This window comes from Lingula anatina, chromosome 7 (assembly GCF_051362555.1).
Source record: "Lingula anatina isolate TDL-2025a chromosome 7, LinAna3.0, whole genome shotgun sequence".
Taxonomy (NCBI): Eukaryota; Metazoa; Brachiopoda; class Lingulata; order Lingulida; family Lingulidae; genus Lingula; species Lingula anatina.
In genome coordinates this window covers 15,891,753-15,916,405 of record NC_141773.1, presented here as the reverse complement: position 1 = coordinate 15,916,405, position 24,653 = coordinate 15,891,753, and the positions used below count along the sequence as shown (strand labels likewise).

Here is a 24,653-nt window from a genome sequence, read left to right as displayed (position 1 = left end):
TCATTGTGTTATCACAATATCTAAATACACGAGCTATGCCAAGTTTTCCAATGTAATGTTCTGTGTGATAGGGATATGTACAGTGATATGCACAGACTGTTGAATTGAAGCAGGGAATGGCTACACTCCGATGGCTATGTGTTGTGTTAGCGGCCTCAGTACAGCGGGTCACTCCAACAGTATGTAAGTGCTCAGATATACTGATTAAATTTGGGTTTTAGGCCTACTCTTTGTGCATACGTTATATACGCTCTTGCAGTTTTTTTTTTCTTTTTCGAAAGCAATTGTTCCCAGAACGTTTCTTTTACATCGCACCAAAAAGAGAGCACCTGGTCTCATTTTAAATACGTTTCCCGTCCATGTTCTAAAAATGTGCTTAAAGGCAAGTACAGAAATGCTACAAAAACCATGTAACGGTACATTGACCACTAATCTTATCACACCACATGAACATAAGGTCATAAACCTAAAGCTAATTCACAATGAACATGTTACAACCTTTTGTATGTGTAATAATTATATAATGATAGTTAACGGATTAAAATCCAATTTGTTCGGTAGACTTTACAATGCAATGTGAATAAAGAATAAAAAAGGCTAGTAAAAGAAAAGGAAAGATTGATTTTAACAGGAAAATTTGATTAAAACAAATGATGTAGATATGAAAATGTTATTTCATCGCTCCCTTTAAAAACAAGTTCATAAAAATTCTTTTCGTATTTTTTTAAAATAATAATAATAAGTCTTGAGTTCCCTTTTAAAAGTAGTCGGAGAGGTTATCCTACGTAGTAGAAATAGTACACAGACTTATATGCTGTTTCTTATATTATATATTAACTATATTACTTAGAAATTTAATTATAGATTTCAGAACAGAATCTATTTATTTCTAATATTGTTCCAGATTACATGGACGACACAGGCACCGACTGTAACCCCGACATGAAAGTCGTGAATAGTGGGGCTTCCTTCGTGAAAGCGTGGCGTTGGTTGCCGCGTTACTTCTATGGCCAATGCACCATGCATTTTGTTACTAATGCCAAGGAATACAACGCTCTCCGCGTGACTTTCTTGAATCTGACAATACAATCAGACGACGATGTCGCTCTTACATTTTACGACGCAAACAGCACAGATGACTACGAGAAACAGGTGAGGTGTTAATGCCAACAAGTTGTCCTAAAAATTGAGTCACAAATACTGGGAAGCGCGCACGCACCCACAAACACACAGAAGTATATCTCAAAACCAACAAAGTCAGAGAAATTCAGCGCTGTCATGTTTCGGGAAAACTTTACATACCAGCTATCTTGAAAAGTGCTTATCTGGGCATGTTTACTTTCTTTCAGTTGGCGTCCTTCACTTACAGCGACAGCCACAAAATTCCCAAGTACATACAAACTACTGGTAGATATCTGTCCGTGGCACTAAACAGGGTGTTCAATTCCATACATTACAACTTTAATGTGGAGATTAAGCCAGTTTATATAAAACATGGTAGGTATATCAGTAAACCAGAGACATACATGTACATGTACCAACTCAAGTGCATTTATGCTCGGAAATACATTTAGTGTTACCACCTTCTTAATACAGAATCACACAGAACCATCAGATACTGTTGCAGTGTATTACTTCAAAAAAGAAGCAGCACTTGGAAACATTGAGCGATACATTTCCCTTCTATCTGATGCACTATAAATATTATTAGTTTTATTTCGGGGACATAACATACATAATTCACGGTTTATTTTAGATTCTGGAGGCAAGTCCAGCGCGATCGGTATCGCTGTAGGCGCAGGCCTGGCAGCACTACTAGTGATAATAGTAGGAGTGACGGTTGGTGTCGTCTGCGTTTGTAAGAAGCAAAAGCAGCGCAAAGCCAATAGTCTGATAAACGACTCCAGTGGAAGCAGTACTAAATCGGATTACAATTCTATCAATGAACGTAAGCACCTTGACGTTTATGCCGTTTTTTTTATTTAAAACCCCTTTTACTCTACCTTTATGAAAAATATTGTGGTTCGAACAATCATACGATTTTTAGGATTTTGAATTGTCATTAAACTAATTTGTGTTATATGGTTTCTAAAGTATTCGTGAACATTTTCTTCTTTTCTCTTCTTTGACTATCTCGTTATTGTGGGTCTATCTTTATCCTTCCAGCAAGGCACATCCAGCATTTCCCCAAATGCGTTGAGCCACCGCCCGCATTCGCCCCTGCCTTTGTCCCAAATATGCCCAACGCACCAGCGCTAGCACATCAAGACCACGTTTATCAGGATATGCAACAGCACGGCTACCAAGACTATGGAGACCCCTATCAACAGTACTCTGGTTATTCGAGCATGGATTATACGCAGGGCGGCGCTGCTGTGCATCAGTCACATTGGCCTTATGAAAAGCCTCCATTTGATTCTCAGTCTACTGCCGCTCAGTATTATGGACATCCGGAACACCAAGGTCAATATGAGCATGTGCAAAGCAATAATGTGCCTCCGCCCTATGGTGGCACGTTGTACCCAACATTACATGATGTTCCTTCCGAATATTTACATACCATAAACCGCCGATAATTATAATGAAAGAAAACCAAGTTACCTAAAAATTGTTTCATCTGAGTGTTCTGCCTTGTGGTAATAAAATTCGAAGCACTATGTACTGCTTCAATATAAAGCAACGTTGATGGTCACTGAGTCCAATGTTGTGTCTTGGCACTCAGACAGACAAATACATGTATATGCATGTACACACAGTCTCAAGCTCGCTTATCAGTGGCAAAAAAGCATAGTTACGAAGAATTTTCCTACTTTGCCCTCGCACACCTCACTAAAAAAGTGCACCAAACTTTATTTTTTATCAGCGAGTATCGATAGCTGTCTAAACTCAGTACAAAGTTATGCACAGAACTACTCAGAGAAATACTTGGGAATATCTAGTGCAAAAATATATCTTTGGAGCGTATAGTTACCCACACTGATAAGGAATCATGGGGTCTACCAGGGCCGTAGCCTGAGCAAAATGCCAGGGGGGGCAGTAAGCGGACACGAGGGGGCGAAGCCCCGAGGGGGGAGGGTGTGTCCCCCCTCTCACGGTGTGGAAAATTTTTAAAAACTTTATGTATAATACTGAATTTTGGTGCATTTTAACTGTTATTTATTGCTCAATCAGAAGTTAGAAATTGTGGGTTCATTTTGCCTGGGGGATAGCTCCCTAAGGGAGGGAGAGCTTTTTGGCATGAACTGAGTTGGCTAAAAACAGGGAACCTTTGTAAACAGATTGTTGAATGATTGTCTAGTGGCCATGAGTGCATTTTCTCACAGAATTGATACCAACTTTGCAATTATTTTTTTTTTTACCTTTGCGATTATTTTTTTGCACCTCAAATCCCAGCTGCCCCCCCCCCCCCCCCCCCCCCCCGGAGGCTACGGCCCTGGTCTACGATTTCCTGGACGGGTACTCACACCGCATGTGTGACGGTGATGAGGAGGCTGTCTGGATACAGCGCTCAGATACTGAAATCAGTAAATCAAAATGAAGCAATAGGTTTTATATGTCTCCCAAAACTGTTACATTTGTTTTAATTTTCAAAAAAAATTAAATTTAGAAATATTTAATGGTTGAAAGGTTTCGATGGAACGAAATTCAAAAATTCCTAACAACAGTGACTTCCGAAAGGGACATTCAGGTAAAAACAGCAAAAGAGCAATAAAGACGAACTATTTTACACTAGACTCTGTCCATTTTGTCTTTATAAACCACCCTTTTCACATACGTAGCCATATAAGACTTATCACTCCTATCGCAGGTGGTCTTTTTCTTTACAGTTCGATTTACAGGTAACAGATCGACTTCTTTTGAATAATGAAGTCTTCCAAGCCATGCGAGGAAAGCAATGGTTTTACTTTATTTTTAATTAATACAAATATGCTGATTCTCTCTAAAATGTATTTGATACGGAACTCAGACGCAAAAAAAACAGCCTTTTGCCCTTAGACATTTCTGAAAAATTATACGGTGTGGTGTCACTATTCTAAAAGTGATGATAAAAGAAAAAAGATTCGCAGTTGGCAGGATTCAAATCTGTGCGGAGCGATCCCAATAGTTACCTTTTCTGTCGCCGTAACCACATTGCCGCAACTGCCAATCTTATTCTGAAAATATTATTTTTCCCGACACTTCCTCATTCTATACAATATCACTGTCATAGGTGTCAGTAAGGCTGTATTCCCAGAGCTTTTAGATCGATCTATCCCCGCGGGGAGTCTCACTAGATTACTGTCAGATAATCCGGCTTAAATGTCCGTCCCGCCTACTACAGGCTGTTAGGGGCTCGGCTGACAGCTATTTAGCATGAACCCCCAGGGAGTTAGGTCGATCTGAAGTAGATCGATCTAATCTCTGGAAATGGGGTCTAAGATTTCTTCCAAATACTTGCACTGTAAACGGATAAAAATATGACGCCGTGACGGTAGATAGAAAAACAGTGTTGACATTATGAGATAACTTAAGACGCTTACATTCATTTTATTGATACAAATAGGCTTATTCGCCCACAAAACTTAATTTGTTGTCAAAACTGCCTTAGAGGCCAACGTTCTATCTGGGTCGATCGAACTCTGCGGAGCTTCTCACTAAATTGCTTTCGGTGTGATTGTCTGGCCTGGCACGCCTCCTTTCTACCACCACACGATGCCACTTTCATGGCCGCACAAAGGACGTGGAAAGGACGCCGTCCAGTGCCAGGGGGGGTTTACGGGCGCGTTCCCATTAACCCATCGTACTATTACGCAGTTTTAAACATCATATACCGTGACCAATTTGAAAAGAGATGAAAAGCAATAATTAAGTAATCGCAGTCGACAGGATTCGAACCTGTGCGGGGAGACCCCAACAGATTTCTAGTCTGTCGCCTTAACCACTCGGCCACGACTGCCTACTTCTGACACACCTTCTAAGAAGATTGCGAGATTAAACGAATAGTTCTAGACTTCAAAAAATAGTTCTAGACTTCTAGACTTCAGAATAGGAAATATTTTATGTAAAAAAAAAATTGTTTACGTATAGATATAGATTCTAAAAACTTTTCTATATATTTGTTTGCAGCGTAGTTGCTATTTATACGTGTGACTGGGCAGGTGTAAATTTCAGTAACCACATGCTTTCTTTGCTGTCTTGTAAGACATTATACGAAACAGGGTAGGTAACTCTCAATCAAATTCTAAATGATTTAAGATAAAATTCTAAAAATAATGAATTCATGTTACTGTTATTTCATGGCTTAATAATACATTTTAATTGATACAAATAGGCTAATTCGCACTTAAAATGTCTTTGAAACAGAACTCATAGGTACAGTGTACAAAGAATTCGGATGGATACTATCATAAAACAAGGAAAATGCATACATGTAGATTAAGTCTGTAAATGCTATTTTTCATATCAATAAGAAGTAGCAATATTCCTTATGTAATATGTGTAACTGGACATACTCCAGTAACCAGATGTTTTCTTTAGTTGCTATCTCGATAGGAAAATGTAAAAGCAGTAGTTTTTGGTACATAGTTAAAGATACCAATTAATACTTTTCATTTTGCGCAGTACCACTCACAACCAGTAGTGTCAGCAACATGGCCTCTAATTCACTATGACGTTATCTTAACCGAGGATAATGACAATACCAACAAAAATTTAAGCTATATATAATAGGGTTCTCATTTATACTGGTAAATAACATATTCACGTACCTGTCGTGCACACCTGTCATACTCGGGGAAATATTCTCTTATATCAAATTTTAGATTTTTCCCCAAGTGTACCCCACTTACTTTAATTACAACGATCGTGCTGTTCAGGTTGTCAGGAGGGTATTGGAGAGACTCTACGGTCCACCCACGGTGTCTTCTCAGTCTCTTAGCTGTTTCAAAAGTGGACGATGTCCTTTGTTCAATTAATATAACAGCTAGAGAGCCTATATAAAAGGATCATACGAATATAAATGCTCTAAAGGTGGGATTCACATTGATTTTTTTTTCAATGTACGTATCACGTATAAAATTGAATCATAGTTGCATCAAAAATAGACAAACCCACATGGTTCTTCATTTCTATAGCGCGCACTGGTGTGGGTGGGGGTGGGGGGGGGGTCTAATAACATTCGGACCACAGCATTGATTACTCTTATAGTGACAGAGCTAACGCTGGTATATGATCTCATATTTTTTTCACAAACATTGATCTACACTTTTAGTCATACAGACGTTTCCATGTCCATTGGATTCCTACATCAGTCAAATGATTTTATAATAGTTAACCAACCAAAATTTGAACAGTCGCCTGTAGATTGATGCGTATTAGGGTAGGGTGGGGCAAAAAGCCCAATCGGGGCAAAAAGACAATTTGCGATTTTTCTTTAATAATGTGAGATTTTTACCCACGTGACACTACGCCATATACCGCATAGCAGACGAAGTGTGTTCATGTAACCAAGGCCCAGTCTCACCAATAGCTGTGTATTTTACAAACACCTTTGTATTTTTGTCCCTATTTCTCTTAATTTCACCCTCACTTTAAATCTGCGACTCTGCGGGTAAGGTAGATTAAATTTAAAATTACCACTTTTGCTAGTTACCTAGTAATCTTGTCTCGACATGTTGGGTACGTACGGATAAAATTTAGTCCCAAAATATTACACGTCCCTATACTCCCGTTACCGATAGATACATAAAGGAAAAACGGAAAAAACGTCTTTTTAGATTTAAATACCGATAGATCCGATTTTTTTCTGCTGTCCTATATATTTGCGTTCCTATAGATATGACGTCCTCATAAACCCACGTCCTTTAAATCCGCATACCTATAGATCCACGTATTTTTAGATCCAAATACCGATAGATCCATTACAGGTACACTATTGCTCGAAATGGTTGGTATACTACTCAGTACATAAAATGCACTTCTTTAAAACGGCAGTACGCAGTCAGCAATATATTATTCTACTAGATCGTTTTCACACAATACTCAGTGAAAGAACATAAAAAGAACAAAAGTGTGTTCTATATTTCACAACGCTTAATTACTGTTCTAGCGTCAGAACACTGTTTAAAGCGTTCTCAAAATGCAACATTCGAACACGTAAAAAGTGTTCTGAATTTACATGTAAATGTGTTCTTAACAAAACAAAACAAAAAAGAACATAAAAATGTGTTCTAAATTTCACAACGCAAGTTGATATGGGCCTTTTAGCCGATTACGATGTCAGATAGATGGATCTAGCGGTACCTGGATCTAAAGATACGTGGGTTTATAGGAATCTGTTGGTGGATCTATCGGAACGTAAATTTAACGAGACGTAAATCTATTGAGACGTGTATGTATAGAGACGTATCTATCGGGGCGAATATTTTATTGGGACGTTTATCTATATGGCGGACCCCGACATGTTAACACTAACAGTTGTTTATCTCCGAACCTTTCCGATTTTTTTGAAAAATAAAACAATGTATCAGTTCGGGGCAAAGGGCAAACTCTTTCTCCCCTCGACACCCTAAAGGGTACAAGAAGGATGACAAAAGAAAGAAAGAAAGAAAGAAGACTCATAGTTCTAAACCCTACCAAATGGCACCCTTCGCCCTCTCAAATACCAACATCCTGTATTCGCCCCTGTGTTTTTAAGACATACCTCGTTATTAAAAAGTAGTTCAGGTTTTGCAAATGGCACAATGCTAACAATAAAGTTAAAATGATTGAAAGTGTTTTGCGTATTATGTTGTGTGATATTAAATAATATTAAGAAGTATCATAAATCGTTAATTTTTTTTCTTGAGTCTGGACTACTCTCCATTTCCAGAAGCAGTTCTTGTGTTTTAAAATTGTAACGTTTAACATTTCAAAAGAGGTTTTCCTCAACTAAAGGCTTGGAATGAATTTGTAAATTGTTTTTATTGCTCTGAAATAAAGGTGTAAGTTGCGTTTGTTGCATTTTCATTTGTGAGTAAATCCAGATTTCATAACTTTAAATTGTATGATAAGTAAATAATAATTTAAGATAATCCTTTCCTCTCGGTGCAAAGAGCTTACATACGCATGACATTAAAAAAAACAGAAAATGGTAAAAATGTTATAATATAAAAAGAAATAACCGAAATTAGGAAAAAACCATTCTTGGTTTATTCAGAACAAGGTATATTGTTGGATTTGGGGTAAAATGCCCACCATGGGCGTTTTGCCCAGTGACAAAAGGCTTTTTGCCCCACCCATGGGGCAAAAAGGCCAAAAAAATTTTTTCCTAATTTTAACTATTGTGTCTTTTCTTTTGCAACTATTTACAAATGAATGTTCCAGACTGAACCCCATATCAGAACGACAATATCGGTGTCACTTTGGTTCGAATATCTTTTTTACAATGGAAACTAGAGGGATTCTTCCTTAAGGGGTGCGTTTTGCCCCGCTCTCCCCTACCGATCTGGTCTTTCTGGTGATAAATATGGGATTCATTGAATAAGTCCTGTCTCTTTTTTTTTCACACTCTACTGTGTTTCAGTGCTTCTCAAAAAGAAAAACTTCTAGTAAAAATATGGTCCCATTAAATAATATCTTCTGTTTTATGCTGTCAGTGAAACCTTCATGTTTTGCTTACTTGCATCACATGCCTTTCAGAATAACATATTAACATTTTGATCTTTATCTCATGCATTTCAAAACAACAACAACAACAAAATAACACCAACAATAACAACAACATCAATAATAATAATAATAATAATAATAATAATAATAATAATAATAATAATAATAATAATAATAAATGGATTAGAAGAAACACAAACATTGTTATCAAAAAAAGAAAATAATAGAAAGAAAGAAAGAAAGAAAGAAGGAAAGAAAGAAAGAAAAGAACTTAATTAATATTTTTATGACATAAAATGTTTTCCTAGCGGTACCATCACAGAAGGATATTTTTCAAATGTGCAGTATCTTATAAAATAATAAATACATTAGTTTACAACTTGATATAATAAACTAGCCAATGAAATCCAAGCAAATTTTCACTGCGAGTATTGCTTATGGCAGCGCCCATGCTGAACGACATCTTCTATTACAGCAAAGATTTCCCCTGATTTTAAAGTGAAAGAGAATCTATATTCTTAATTTCAATAACTTTTGAACCATGTATGAATACCATTGATAGATCTGGGAGATATTATTGAGGCATCCCAACTAGTCAGACAGGTAAATTTACATCGAACGAATACGATTGCCTAAAATCAGGGAGTGAAAACGCCGGTGAAAACGCGTTACTTATATGATTAAGACGAGCCTAACCGTCAGTACCGGATTTAGTTTGTAACATTCAGGGGCAATTAAGGCTTGGCCTTTGCGGCACGCATGAACATTAGTCTATCTGCCACTCCTGGGTCCTTTGTTTTTGACAACTGTTCATTCATCATCGAAGGGGGCCGTAGCGATAGTCCGAAGGTTCAATAGTCCGAAGGTTCATTGGTCCGAATGTTCACTATAGAACCTTCGGACCAATGAACCCTTGATTAGAAAATCGATAAAAATGTTACCACTTTTCGGACCAATGAACCTTCGGACCAATGAACCTTCGGACTATCGAGACGCCCCCCATCGAAGTGCTTGTTCAAGACTACGGAATGATATGTCCAGTGGCTAAAGCCTTAATTCATTAGTAACGTTTCCACAAATGGTTTTCTGTCCTAAAAATGGTTAGTCTCTCTGACGAATTAATGGCCCTTTCTCACCCCTCTCTAGCATTACTGCTGCTAAAATATAGCTTTTGCACAAAAAATGTAGCGTTATATTGTTATATCATTTTCTAAAGGTAAAAAAAAATTACAATTGGCAATTTATGGAAAATTATAAAAACCGAACAATTATTCTGTTTTGCCTGATGTAACATTACATATACACACACACACACACACACACATATATATATATATATATATATATATATATATATATATATATATATATATATATATATATATATATATATATATATATATACCAGGGTACAATGGCTGCAGTGGGACGTGCGGGCTCCTTCATCACCCTCCATACAGAACCAGGCGTTAGTTGGTGCAGGCGAAGGCACGCCTGGCATTTGTTGAGCAAACATGCCCCAGCACTGGCACAGGTAAATAAAGAACCCCTTTCTGTGATTAAAGGAATAAAGGCAAAACATAAATGATTCATAGTATCAGTTCTTATGGCAATCCTCATTTATCTCAGACATTTAGGTAAATTTGAAAGATTGCCTTGGAAAGTAGGCCTAGTATTCCACTGTTGGATAAATTATGGTGCATTATTTACTGAAACAATTTCCTGGGATCAGTCTTTATCGAAGTTACTTTGAAATTTTCAAAGAAAACTGCTTTTCAGTGAACTCCTTTCACTGCAAGCTAGTATGAAACATCCATTTTCTTTTTTTCTTTTTTTTTGAGAATTCCTATCTAATCTAATATTTTATATCAATATTTTTAAAAATATTTTCAAACAATTTTTTTTTCAGAGTTGCTTTAACTGTGGTCATCACATCCATACCACAGCAGTGGTCAGTTCTCAAGACAGTGCCCAGAGACTGCAGTGGCCAGCAAGGAGAGTAAGACAGGAGTTCCTGGACTTCTTCACAAAAGTACACGGCCATCAGTTTGTTCCGTCGTCCAGCATCGTGCCCAAAAAGGGAGAAGGGACATACTTTGTGAATGCAGGGATGAATCAGGTTGGTGCACCCTGTGTTTCAGGGTTTACTGGAAACTGATTTCCCTATCAGCATGCCTGTACAGTTTGCATTTATCCTAGATATTCAGGGTGGGTGAGAGATGACATTATGTCGAAGAGATGATATTTCCATATTGGAGCAAAAAAGACAGACTGCACAGTGTACGCTCTATGAAAGAGTGCAGATCGCTTATAATGACAGGAAATCTTTTCAAGGAAAGTTAAAGTGACATGTGCAGGCACATACACAAGTGCTTATTACAGTCACGCATGCACACACACACACACACACACACACACACACACACACACACACCCACGCACGCACACAACCACACACTGTAACAGAAATTGAATTAAACTATATCATATCATTTACTTTTCCAGTTCAAACCTGTCTTCCTTGGTACAGTCCCTGCCAACAGTGAGATGGCAAACTATCGCCGTGTGGTAAACAGCCAGAAGTGCGTGCGCGTTGGTGGCAAACATAACGACCTTGATGATGTAGGGAAAGATCTTTATCATCACACCTTCTTTGAAATGCTGGGGAATTGGTCATTTGCAGATTATTTCAAGGTAACTGCTATCTCACAGAATGAACTCATTCTGCCTCTTTTTTCTGATGAGTGAGAGAGGTGCTGCAATAACACTCTACATGTACACATGTACATTAATCTTTTCCATTTTTTACAGTTGTGTGCCAGTGCCAGTTTCTGGGAAAGGCTCATGCTTGTTCCATCTTTGACTTACACATGGAGTTTTCTTCTAAAATGTTAAATTTGTCATATTTGATATATGTATATTTTGTTTTCATACCTTGAATTATAGGTGCGTGCATATTATACTGAAATTTCAGTTGCTGTAAAGTGACAATAGGTAGATGGAATTAAGTAAATATGCTGCTAATAAATTCTCTGTAGGAAAGTAATGAATTCAGCTTTCCAAAATCACCCAAAAAAAATTAAAAAGGTATATAGGGCATTTTGCTGTTTATTTTAAGGAAGAAGCTTGCAAAATGGCATGGCAGCTGCTTACAGAGGTTTACAACATCAGTCAGGAAAGGCTTTATGTGACCTACTTTGGAGGAAATGAACAACTTGGCCTTGACCCAGATCTGGAAACTCGAGAAATATGGTTAAAATTAGGGTGGGTAAAAAAAATATGATTTTGTCACACAGTTTGTCTTGGGGAGAGAGAAAGGTTTGGCAAATTTCATTTTTCTACAAAAAATCTCATCAGCAGATCGTTATCTCGTCTTTTTACAGTAACTGCAAAAACCCTCATTAATTAATTGTCCAATTGTAGCATCACAAAAAATATTTTAGTTTAAGTACATTAAATATTCCAGCATCCCTGAAGATCATCTCTTTCCAAGTGGAATGAAGGACAACTTTTGGGACATGGGGGAGACTGGCCCCTGTGGACCCTGCACAGAGATCCACTATGACCACGTGGGTGGCCGGAATGCTGGTCATCTGGTCAATATGGACAGTCCAGAGGTAGTGGAGATCTGGAACTTGGTGTTTATGCAGTATGACAGGTGAGGAGGGGGAGTGGTCTGAAAATGTATATTTTAGACTGACAGCATTGATTTTTATGTTTTTTTGGAGTGTGATATTTTAACAAATTTTCGCAAGAGTTCAGCAGGTTCTCTTCTGACATCATACGGTAATGACCCAATTTTTTAAATGAGAAAAAATTTGCTTTCAGATACATATAATTTTATGTAACATAATTTATTAGGAATGCATAGATTGCAATTTCTGACAAATTTTACAAATCTCTTTATACTCATTTATTAACTATTTACAACACACTAATTTTGTACTGTCAACACTAATTGAGACTAAAAAGATAATAATTCTGCAGACAGCCAGATGGCAGTCTAGTTCCCTTGCCAAGACAGCACGTAGACACAGGCTTGGGGTTGGAGAGAATGACAGCAGTGATGCAGGGCAAGATGTCCAATTACGATACTGATCTCTTTCAACCACTGTTCTCAGCAGTTCAGAAGGTAAACTTCATAAAAGAGATATAAGGCCATTTTAAGTTAATTGATATAAATAAGCAATTTAAATGATAACTTTTGGAATGTTTGGGAATATTTCTTACAAGACTTTTGGTAATTTATAATTATTTGGCATTCATTGGACTAAAAAAATTTTTAAATGAAGTGCTCCCTCTTAGAATTAGGGGTATTTCAGAATTTTCACAGGAGGAGACTCCAGCTGGACTATTTGCTTCTTTAAGTAGCAAACTACTTATTTTAGTATTTTTTTTTTATGTTTGGTACTATTTTTTACTTGGTGTTCAGAGCTGTAATAGCCCAGTGTACCAGGGCAGGACTGGTGCTAGTGACGAGGCTGGGGTGGACACGGCTTACAGAATAATAGGGGACCACACACGGATGTTCACGGTGGCCCTCAGTGATGGTCTGGTGCCTGGCAGAGGAAATATGGAGTAAGATGGGGGGGGGGGGGGGGAATTAATGGAGATTCTGTTTAGGAAGTGAAATTTTATGGATGACTACAGCTATATGAAATATAAATGAAAGATCCCTGAAAAAATGCTTACATTGAATTTGATTGATTTATTAAGAAGTAGTTCTTAGTTTGAAACCATTTAGACTGGAAACATCAAGTTCTGTAAGATTCTGATAAAAATATTTATTTAAATGCTTAATCATATGGAATCGCTAGATATATTATTATATATTATATCTTTAGAAGTATAAATATTTTCAGTCCTCAGACATTTGTTGTAGTGTTTGAAGGGGCTGATTTATGCTGTTGTTTGTATGCTTGTGAAGAACTTTGATTTGATAATGATTTTCAACAGATTTCGCCTGCGGACCATTATGCACCGCTGCATGCGCCAGGCAGCAGAAGTTCTCAAAGCACCAGAGGGAATGCTGGGTAATTTAGTAGAAGTGGTGGTGGAAAGTCTGGTATGTTGATATCTATAATCAATAATCTAATATTTACTGTCTGTTTTAGAACTGTTTCATGATTCATTGATAAGTGGCAACTTGTATGTATGCAACTGATATGTTTGTTACTCATAAAATTCAACCAAAATTAATTCCTTTCCAAAAAAAAAAAAAATGTCTTTGTAAGGCTTTGAAATATTGATGTTAAAGTTTTGAAAAGTTAGTTGGCTTGGAAAGCATATAAATCTTGAAAATTAAGTAAAATATTAGAAGAAGTGATGTGTTTGGAAATTTATCAAATATGCATGCATCATCATATTACGTCCTTTCAATTTTTTCCCACCGTCATGATTTCGCTTTTTTTACATGTATATGTACATGCTAATGTGAGAATGAACAGAACTGAGCACAGCAGTGGGGAACTGCTGCCTTTGAATTTTTTAAAGTCTTAATTTTTTAAGTCACATCATTTATCTTTCCAGGGCGACACGTTTCCAGAACTGGGTCAGAACTGTGAGCAGGTGAAGAATGTTGTGAACGCAACAGAGCAGAGGTACTTACAGCAGACCAGAGTAGGGAGGAAAGCTGTGAATAAGTTCCTCAGACAGGTTGGGAATGTGTCCCACGTGACTGGTAAGAATAATTATATAATAATAATTATAATAATTATTTTGAGAGGATGTGTCTGTTTTTATGAACAAGGGTCTTTTTCGTGACTGCTAGTGCAACAATTACGTAACATATTAGTTATATGTAAATGCACTTTTGATAGAATGATGAAGTTTTTTTCAACTATGTTAATTGAAGATTTCTGGTAAATTTGAAGATATAAATAAACGAAGTGAAGTTAGATGGTGGGGACTGATGAACATAAATGATGGTTTTATCAGCATTGGACTAATTAATTAAATAATCAACATGCTGAGTCTTGATTTTTCGTGGAAGATTCTTATAGTGGTTTAACATATTGTGTAACTTATTTACATATTGTGATAATTTTTTTCTGATGTCATGGATTACTCTAATCTCAACAGCTGAGCAGATGTTGAAACTCCACGAGGGCAGATATGGTCATCCTCTGTCTGTTGACCTCCTGATGGACATGGGGGAGGAGAGGGGTATCAGCATGGACTGGACAGGGTTTGAGAGGAAATTGCAAGATATCAAAGTAAATTGACAATACACAGAGGGAGCATTCAGATAGACACAGTACTGGTTGGGTCATTCCAACTCTGAGTGTGTGTGTGTTGGGGGGAGGGGGGGGGGGGCTCGCCGTAAGGGCAATTAGCTCTCCCTAAGTTCAATTAACTGAATGACACTCCTTCTCTAGCAGCTAGGGGTAATTGAGCCAAGCGCACAAATAAGATAATTACCCACTAGCTGCTTGAGGAGGCCTGTCATTCAGTTAAGGTGATTGCACTTAGGGAAAGTCCCCTGTAGAGTTGCACCAACCCAACTAGTACACTGTGTCTATCTGAAAAGGGTTTAAGACCCTTCTCACTTCATGCTGTACACTTTACTGTATCTCAAAGGTCCAGTGAAAATTGGTACTATAAGGGATAAAGTCTAAACGGTGTGATTGTATTGGACACACCCCTTACTGGTAGTCATGCATGGCCCTCTTAGCCATTGGAATTTTTTCTGATATGAGCCCAGGTAAAGGAGAAATCAAGGAATTGAAAATAACTTCTACCCCCCCCCCCCCCCCCCCCATCCTCTGCTGATATGACATCATCAGCAAAAAGACCATGATACTCAATCTGAAGACAAATAAAGTCCATTAACATCATATAATAACATTAGTGAATTAGGCACAAGGGTCTGTTCTCAACAACAGTTCTTTTGATCATATTTTCAGGAGAGATCTACTTTGCAGCCAATGGAGAGAGACCCTGTGATAACTTTAAATTCAATATTGCTACAGAAACTGATAAGTGCCAACATCAGACCTACTGAGGATTCATATAAATATGACTATGTGTCAGGGGAAGAGTATGGTGAGTAAAAATGTCTGTCAGTGAGTTTAAGTCATCAACTGAAATAACCCTATATGCCCAATTGTGAATGGTAGATTATATTGAAAGCTGTAGACCTGATTCTACTACGGCACCATGGTTAACCGAGATTATACAAGAGAGCATTGCGCGATCCCAGATGTCATTGCGTTGCTCCCTTCTCGGAGGCAAGCATGCACTGTTTCGTTGATCGCTGTTTTGCAGTTTTTGACTTTCTTCTGGAACTTGGCATTTGTTTACTTGTTCAGGATATTTCTCAATGAGACTGAGTGCAGTTCAGTTGATTTTTCTGTCATTGATCGCTCCTTTTGATGCTGAACATAGTTCAGTTGTCTATACCACTGCCGCTTAGGCTTGGTGCCTTAAACTAGGACACAGATTGAGTCATGTGACCGACGTAGTTGGCACGTTTTGATATTTTCAGATTTTTTTCATTATAGTCAAAATGCTTTGAATGATTTTTGATTAATGACTTGTTTTAAATTTGTTTCTAGTATTTGCACCACTGCAGTGTCAGATAGCTGGTATTTTGGTAGATGGAGAGCTTGTATCTTCCATAGAAATGGGTCAACAGTGTGGAATCTTATTGGATAAGACCTGTTTTTATGCTGAAGGTGGAGGTCAAGCTGCAGACAGAGGGACTATAGTGACTGAGGTAAGACAAGATTGTGCAGACTGAGGTAAATCAGCTTTTTTTTTTTACTGGGACTCTGAGATATGTGTAAGCCAAGAGAGATAAGTATGATTCTTTCAGTAAAAAGCAGTCTTTTATTTTTAAAAGGTTACTAATAGGTTAAGCTTAAATGACAACTGCAGTCATTCTCATAGAAAAAGATTATTTGTTTTTTTTATTATAAATATGCTTCTAAGAATTGATTTTGAATTGAATTTTCTAATTGTTTTCTACATTGATTTCACTATGTTTTTTGACAGGATTCTGTATTCTCTGTAGAAGATGTCCAATCTGTTAAGGACTATGTCGTACACATGGGAGTTGTGGCCAAAGGCAGAGTGACTGTTGGTTCTCAGGCAGAGGCAAAGATAGCTGAAGTAAATAGTGTATTTAGTATATAGGGAAGTCAAGTGATTATATAACTTGGATGCACAATTTAAAAAAAAATACTTGGGTTATAAAGGCATGATGCTGTTACTTCCTTCTTCACGGACCTTGTTACAAATTATTCTTCAATAGACCTTGCATATATGAGTAAAGACCTTGCATATACTGGGCACTCACCTATTATGTTCTTAATCTGGAAGTAGCAATGGAAAAAGAATGATGTATGTTTGTAATGGGGTTTGTATTAAATCGACAAAAATAAATTGTCCTATTGAGTATGTTATATACAAGTGCTACTGCACCTTGATGAGGAAATTTTTGTTACTTTATTTTTTAATTTAAAAAGAAACTTCTGAAACAAACTAATTGGACATTTAAAAATAGTATTCATGTTTCCTTGTTCATTTCGATTAAGGACTATCGCCAGGGTTGCATGCGGAACCACACAGCCACACACCTGCTGAACTATGCACTGAACAAGGTGCTTGGTGACGTGAAGCAGAAGGGGTCCTCTGTCACACCTGACAAACTGACTTTTGACTTCACCTGCCTGGTACGGAAAGTTTTACAAATGTTTGTGATTGTTTCTGGCAAAAGAATGAATGCTATATGTATGATGGATCTGGTTTGAATAAAGTTTCAAGTAAATTTTTTTTTGTGTAAAAATAGGCCCTTTTTTACATTGAATGGTGTACTTAACTGTAGTGGTGACAATAGCCAATTTTAGCTTATCATATACATTTATTATGGGTCAAACATTCTTAGAAGCTCACAGACCAATGTCACAAAGTCAGTTTTGCATATAGTAAGCTATCCAATTCAGGCAGTCAAAACTTAGCTCCAAAATATGGGGATTTTTGTGAATGGGAACCAAGTTCTAATGATGTCTAGAAGGTGGAGGTTTATTTAGGTTACATCTAGTCAGAAATGGAAGTCAACTTAGGCTAAACAGGACTGCACTAAGAGTAAAAAAACATGCTATTTGTGTATTTTTATTGATTTTAAAAAATAACATTCCAGCTTTGAAAAAACTTAACAAGTGAGATCTCTCTATTGTAACATTTTGTTTAATTTACTGATGAATGTCTTCATTTCAGAGCAAAGTATCTTCTGAACAGATTCTTCAGGTGGAAAAAATTGTCAATAAATTTACCAGCTCATCTTGGAAAGTGTACAGAGAAGAGGTCCCTCTGGTGAGAGCTAAGGAAATCAATGGCCTGGTCTCACTGGAGAATGAGGTATGAAGTTGATGGAATGTTTTCAGTTGTTAAACTGTCATATCTGCAGTTTCAACTTAAAAACTTGTCCTTAGTCTTCTAAAATGGTTTAGAAAAGTGTAAAAAGGAATTTTGGATTTTTTCTGTCAGTTTGCTGTATTTGCAGTTTTCATGTAATATTTTTGCTACAATCGGTAAACAAAAACAAACAAATGATCATGTCAGCATTTTTGTAGCACTATAATTTAACATTAGCTTGTTTTTGCCAATTTTTTTCTTTTAACCTTTTAACCCTTTATTTTTAGATAACAGTTGCAAGTCCAAACAACAATGAACACATGAAAATGTGGGTAGGAAACTTTTTTCCCTTTGAAGAATGATTTTATCATATAAATCAAAACCTATAGACCTCATTGATTTCTCTACTTCACAGGTGTACCCTAACAGTGTTTATGTGGTCTCAGTAGGTACAAAAGTGATGGAGCTACCTACGTCAGAAGCTTCTACTGGACCAGTAGAAACATCTGTTGAACTATGTGGAGGCACGTAAGTATTGTAAGATCTCAGACTATTAACCTTTAATCATTATAAGAAAAGAAATTGTTTTTAATACTATTTGTAGTAGTTGTGGATTCGGGATTTTGCCTTTTAGATATAATAATCATCATGGTGAGCAATTATACTTCCTCTTTGATAATGATAAATCAGTACAAGTATGTACAATATAAAAAGACTAGCTGTGAAGGGTTTGTATATTAAAAGAGTTGTGCAGATTAAATCAGATAAAAATTCCAACTTATCTGTATAGCTTTTAATTTCTTTACTCAGATTTTATAATTCGTGGTTTGCAGTCATGCTTTATCAAGTACTAGTACTGGCAGATATGAAAGGGGGGGGGGGGGGGGGTAATATTTATTTTTCCCTTTTCAGCCATGTCCACAATACATCTCACATAGGCCCAGTGGTGAAAGTAAACATGTCAGCAAGACCACATATGGGGGGGTTCATATTTATTCTCTTTTTTTTCAGCCATGTCCACAACACATCTCACATAGGCCCAGTGGTGATAGTAAACATATCAGGTCACTTACAGGGGGTGAAAAGAATATCTGCTGTTACTGGACCACAAGCAGAGCAGGTGAGTGTAAGACCATCTGTGAACTTTTTAGTAACCCTGTTGTAGTTTTCTGTTATATTTGAAATAAAAAAGTAGTAAAATTCTTCTTCATTTGGACGTGATCCAAATGATGATAACAAATGCTGAGACGAGAACTTGGAGTAAAAAATGAAAACAGATTAATTGTGATTTTTATTTATTTGAAAAATTTGTAATAGTTATAAAACTTTGACTTTATATCAATTTTTATTTTATGTCAGGCAATTGAGTTGTCCAAAATTGTCAAGGAACAGGTTGAAAGTGTGGTGAAAGCAATAAAAAACTTGGAAAACCCAGAAACGTGGGAAGAAAATTTGAGAGAGATTTCTCAGGTATGATAGTTAACACAGATACAGGATACCTTCATTTAACTTCTCAAAACTTTGATTACCATCTGTCAGATATTCCCAACCAATTTATTGTTTTTAATATGTGATAATTTAATATTGTATGCAGATTAAAAATACAGATTTAAACAGAACACTACCACTACATGAGGCCAATGTTGATTGGGATTGTTGCATATGATACAGTGAAAGATTTTTTGTTGCAGACACTTTCAGATGGGGTTCTCCCAAAGACTGACAGGGACAAGCTGGCTGCCACAGTAGATAAGCAGAAAGAGAAGGTTCGGGCAGCAAGGAGCTTGTTGGCAAAGGTTAAATTTGTAGAGGTCAGTGATTTGATTTGTAATCAGTCCAGTTTTTTTAGCCCTGTTTAAGGAATCCATATTATATTATATTATATTATATTATATTATATTATATTATATTATATAGTGTTCACATTTATACATCCTCTAAGGCAACAGGAAAAAGGGCATTGCAACTAATGCCACATAAGATGAGAATAGTTGTCAGTGAAATCTTCAGTCTTCTTTTAACTTCATATCCCAGTGGTAATATGGCTGGCAAGATTGACGAAGGTATAGAAAGTTTTCATTTTATTGTGTTACTCAAAGTGTTCTTCATTTATTTCAGCAAGTTGAATCTCTAAAAAGAGAAGCATCAGTACCATACTTAGTGACAGAAACTCTGTACACTGGAGGACTGAAAAAGGTTGGTGTGAGAGCATTAACAAGGTTAGACTGGAATATGATTCGGCCTTTTTTATGTCAGTTGCACATATTTTTCCACTTTTTTGCAGAAGAGAACTCAAAGTAGGTGATAACGGTATAAGGAAGAGTAATGGGCTTGAATTTTGACTCTATCTGAACATATTTGAGAAACCCAGAGATCCAAATAATAGAATCAAATAAAACTCAATTATTTAAAACAAATTCAATTCAGATCCCCAGCTTTTTTAATTGTTTGCCATCACATTAAGGTATATTATAATTTAAGTCATATGTCAGTGCATTGCATAACCTTTTTGATTGTTTCTGAAGATTGTTAGTTGTAGTTGACGTTCCTTGTGAAGACAACATTGCACTAGTCATCAAAATTCTGTGTTGATTGATGTGGCAAGTCCAGTTGTCATTCAGAAATAATTTTAAAAAATTCATGTATATACTTCATGCGTTTAATTCATGTATCTTTCAGGTTGCCGGTTTACTAAATACCATACAACCTGGAAAGCCAGTGATGGCATTATGGCAGGAAAAGAATAAAACATTAGCGGTTATACATGTACCAAAGGTAGCACACAATGTTAGTGATTTATTCTGAGAATATTGATGAATTATTTTGAAAATACATCATTTTATGAAATCATCAATTTCAACAGATTACTAGCAATTACTATTTTAATTTATTAAAATACATTGTTTTGGTGTTTCTCCTTGCTAAAAATTTAATCACCAGATTGAGATTATGTGTGCCTCTGAATCTATTAATTTTATGATTGACACAGTCAAAAGCATGTCAAGGATATTGAAAAATATGTGCTTATTTTTTAGGAGCCAGGACCCAATTTCAAGGCTTCAGACTGGTCAAAATACATAGTGGACAATGCTGCTAACACGGTGAAGTGTGGGCCAGTTAAAGGACAAGACCCAGAAGCATTCCATATGTTGCTCTCCAATATCAGCTTAGAGAGACATAATAAAGATATTTTAGATTGTGCTGAAAAGTTCATAAAGGAGAAGGTACATAAAGTGATGTAGTGGCCACTGCAACTGAGGGCAGACTAATTAATTAAGGTTACAGAAAAACAAGGCCTCACAATATGCATATTGAAAAAGAATACATTTGTTTTTATGTACAGGTTGAAATGTCACTGGAGAAAGCAAAACATATCAGTGAGAATCTGGAACTCTCTGCTAGAGGTCTTCTGTAGCTATTACAAAATTGAATATTATTAATCCAAGAATAAAATGTTTCTCACAGTTGTGAAATAAATAATTATGTTATAAATAATAATGATGATCTCCCCTCCTCCACAAGCACCATTGCTGCAGGGGCCTAGCGATTAATCCTAGGAACCGAGATTTCGTCTGTTCAATGGCGCATGTGGAGGCATGGAGACTATCAGGGAATTCTTGGCATCGCTTTTGAAGTGGGGTCAGCCATATTTAGTTGGCAGATCAGTAAGTTTGCAGATCATCTGTTCTGAATCAATGCTCTTACTATTCTTTAAACCACAGGGTATCATATGCTTTGTACACAGTATCTTGTTCTTAAGACCAGGCTTTATCAAACGTTAGGTGTACAGCTTTTAAGACTGGATGGACAAAACTGAAGCCATGTGGGGGAGTAAAATATTAGGTGATGCTTGTGTCAGTGGCAACTATGGAAATGTTTGTATTTCATGATGGCGTTGATCAGGAGGTAGGATAAAAGTCTGGTCAATATATATTAAATGATATCTTGTCAGGAATGGGAAGGGGCGTGATGATGACATGCTCACTGATGAGACTGATATGTCAGGTGCTTCATTGCATGGAGCACTTCAGAATGGTCTCAGAATATGTACAGACTTTGCCATTTGTTGCTTCTGCCAAGCTAGCAAAGTCAATCATGGATTTTTTTCTTCTTGGTGCCTCAGGACGAGGGTCAAATTCGTCATGTCTTGGATGCTTGGCAGATGCCATGGATGTTTTTGCCTTTGGTGTTTCATTATCATTAAGGAATGCACTGAGGTGAGGGTCTTGGTGGTTGGTTTGTGCCATTCCTGTTTTAGACTTGTGCATGCCTTGTTGTGGCCTGTTTCATGACATGGTCAGCCACAGTGAACAGCAGTGCAGCAATGTGCTTGCACAAACCACTGAATCTGAAAGAAAAATAAGAACTAAATGAAAAAACCTAGTGAGAATCATGTTTTAGTTAGTACCACCAGTGTGTACGCTGGCGGTACTCATGGTTTTAGTCCCGGCCCGTATTGTACGGCTCCTTATTTTTAATTCTTACATTGCTTTGCACATATTACATTTTATTATGTAAGTAATGAAAAACATTCACCATTTTCTTCTCTGTCTTCTTTTTATAGTCCTCTTTCTTCTTTTTTCCATAGTCTTTTCCCAGGTGTCATACCAAAACGAGCCTCCCCAAATGAACACACGGAATTCCATCATACGGGATTTCTGGTGCAGTTTAACCCTTCTGTGCTTTCCAGTGAATCACTAGTGACTTCTTTTTAATTGTATTCTTCCAATCTAAAAAAAGAAGTGACATTTCTAATTTAACAATTCTTTTTGTATGTCAATGAACGCCTGAGTGCATAATTACAAACCCTTTGTGGACACGCCTCCTTCTTTTCTAAACACAATTCTTTACACAACTTAGACAACGTACGCAACTTATCATTATAATCATTATTATTACCAAACTTGCAACCTGAGGGATGGATAATCAGGGGCGGATCCAGAGATATTTTCTGATAGTCTTCCAAATTATCTTTGTGGATCCATCCTCCATTTTTGACCGTCTTCCGACAGAAAAAGATAGATACCATTCAATGTAAACTTGAAAATCTGACCGTCTTCTGGAAGACCCAGAAGACGGCTTAAATCCGCCCCTGATAATTACAATCATTGCATCATAGTTGAATAAAACCAGTAGTGAGTAAGAATAACGGAATATTAATAGACATGTAAACAAATTTAAAACAAAATGACTAAAATGCAAGGTTAAAAAAAGAAATAAAATTGTATCAGTTAATTTTAAAACTTGTATATCGCACTTGTTAAAAAGTCTCCCATTGATCGTTTGGTTTTAATTTTAGGTCTTTTGAATGTCTCCTTGTGAGGAACCCACCTTAAACCATCCCGGGGCCCCCACATTACATAAAATACCCTTTATAATATTAAAACCCCAGGGTTTGGGCTCAATGGGCTCACAACTTTGGATAACGCTATCTGTAATACATGTACTGCTACGGAGATTCCCAGGTTCCTTGTCTTAAATTCTGCACACGGAAAAGAATGAAACGACTCCATGTTGTAACTTCAACAGAATATATTTTGCTACACTAAAAGTTACATGATACAAGTATGACTTCTCTCTCCTTCTCTCTCAACATCCTCCTCTAGATTTCAGTTTTCAGATTTCTTTATACTAAACTTTATCAGTTAAACTGTCCATCACGTAGCTTAGAAACTGATTGGTTACTTCATACACAAATCCACCTTCTTCCAGGTGGGCACTCCTAATAACACCATGTAATCTAGTTTTAACAGATTACTGGCTTCGAAACAAAGGACATTAAAATTTGAACTGCAAGGTGTGAAGCATTATCTGAACAACTTGTACAACTTGGCTTCCCCTGTCTGAATTTTATCAAACAATGGCTTCCTCTGATTGAGTTAATACAACAACATGAATGTAAGTTTTAAAAGTACTAATTACACTTTTTCTATACACTATGGTTCCTGACATCCTGTTCCCTTAATGAATATTTGACATTTTGTTTTGGTTGTAAAAGATAATGCAATCCATGAACCCGTTCATTTGATATACAAATAAATAATTTTTGCATGCAATGAGCCGTCTTTCACTCAGTAGTTCAAGTTTACCATGTACACAAGCAGCGTCATATTCAAGATCGGGATAAATTATCTAAAGAGCTCGATCGATCTTTCTTGAGACTTTTCTACTAGAGCAGTCAGTTCATTTGTTAACCCAAAGTGCCAGACACGGACAGGGGCAGCATATTCTAAAACTAGCCTTATGACCGTCTGGTAATAAGTGACAAGGTCACCAGTTACAACTGATAAGGCCTGCACGCTTCAGATGCTGTAGAAAATAAATCCTTTTGCTTGCTTTTTTGGTGATTTTATAGTATTTTATTCATGTGAAAAACAAACAAAAAATAATAATAATAAAATAAAATAAATTTAAAAAAAGATAAAAGATACAATCTCCAAATGACTTGCTCTTTTGGAAGAGGTTTCCCTTTCACGAAATCTTGGACCTAAATAGAGGTCCAAGACGAAATTGACGCATTGACTGACGATATGCTGTTCGTCGCCATTGATCAAAATTTGGCGGGGATTCAGTGGCGGGGATTATAGCGTCATTTATATGCGACCTTTACATTAAGGGTGAAAAGAAAATGAAAAAAAAAAACATTGAAAAACTGCTTGAAAAGTGAA

General features: G+C 36.7%; 2 protein-coding genes, 1 long non-coding RNA gene and 1 other non-coding gene across 4 annotated transcripts; 2 read left to right on the top strand and 2 right to left on the bottom strand.

Moving 5' to 3' along the window:
- Positions 1 to 3,732, top strand: LOC106180435 (uncharacterized). The gene is made up of 5 exons (XM_013564416.2): positions 1 to 183; positions 905 to 1,152; positions 1,350 to 1,497; positions 1,757 to 1,948; positions 2,167 to 3,732. Exons 1-5 carry the CDS (start codon positions 117 to 119, stop codon positions 2,574 to 2,576), a joined length of 1,065 nt encoding a protein of 354 aa, XP_013419870.1. The 5' UTR covers positions 1 to 116; the 3' UTR covers positions 2,577 to 3,732.
- A 1,122-nt stretch (positions 3,733 to 4,854) lies between these two features.
- Trnas-aga (transfer RNA serine (anticodon AGA)) lies at positions 4,855 to 4,936 on the bottom strand. The gene has a single exon. It is a non-coding gene; the product is annotated as a tRNA-Ser (tRNA).
- Positions 4,937 to 9,063: 4,127 nt separating this feature from the next.
- LOC106180430 (alanine--tRNA ligase, cytoplasmic-like) lies at positions 9,064 to 21,476 on the top strand. The gene is made up of 23 exons (XM_087017985.1): positions 9,064 to 9,231; positions 10,037 to 10,162; positions 10,538 to 10,747; positions 11,134 to 11,322; positions 11,747 to 11,892; positions 12,095 to 12,286; positions 12,616 to 12,760; positions 13,061 to 13,206; positions 13,585 to 13,693; positions 14,158 to 14,308; positions 14,710 to 14,843; positions 15,534 to 15,672; positions 16,185 to 16,345; positions 16,624 to 16,740; positions 17,166 to 17,303; positions 17,848 to 17,988; positions 18,401 to 18,513; positions 18,997 to 19,105; positions 19,345 to 19,455; positions 19,677 to 19,796; positions 20,104 to 20,181; positions 20,665 to 20,760; positions 21,021 to 21,476. The coding sequence occupies exons 2-23, from the start codon at positions 10,043 to 10,045 to the stop codon at positions 21,225 to 21,227; spliced, it is 3,072 nt and encodes a 1,023-aa protein (XP_086874111.1). The 5' UTR covers positions 9,064 to 9,231; positions 10,037 to 10,042; the 3' UTR covers positions 21,228 to 21,476.
- On the bottom strand, positions 21,293 to 22,711 carry LOC147760804 (uncharacterized). Its single transcript, XR_015335498.1, has 2 exons — positions 22,522 to 22,711; positions 21,293 to 22,333 (listed from the first exon to the last, which is right to left on the bottom strand). It is a non-coding gene; the product is annotated as an uncharacterized LOC147760804 (long non-coding RNA).
- Positions 22,712 to 24,653: the final 1,942 nt, after the last annotated feature.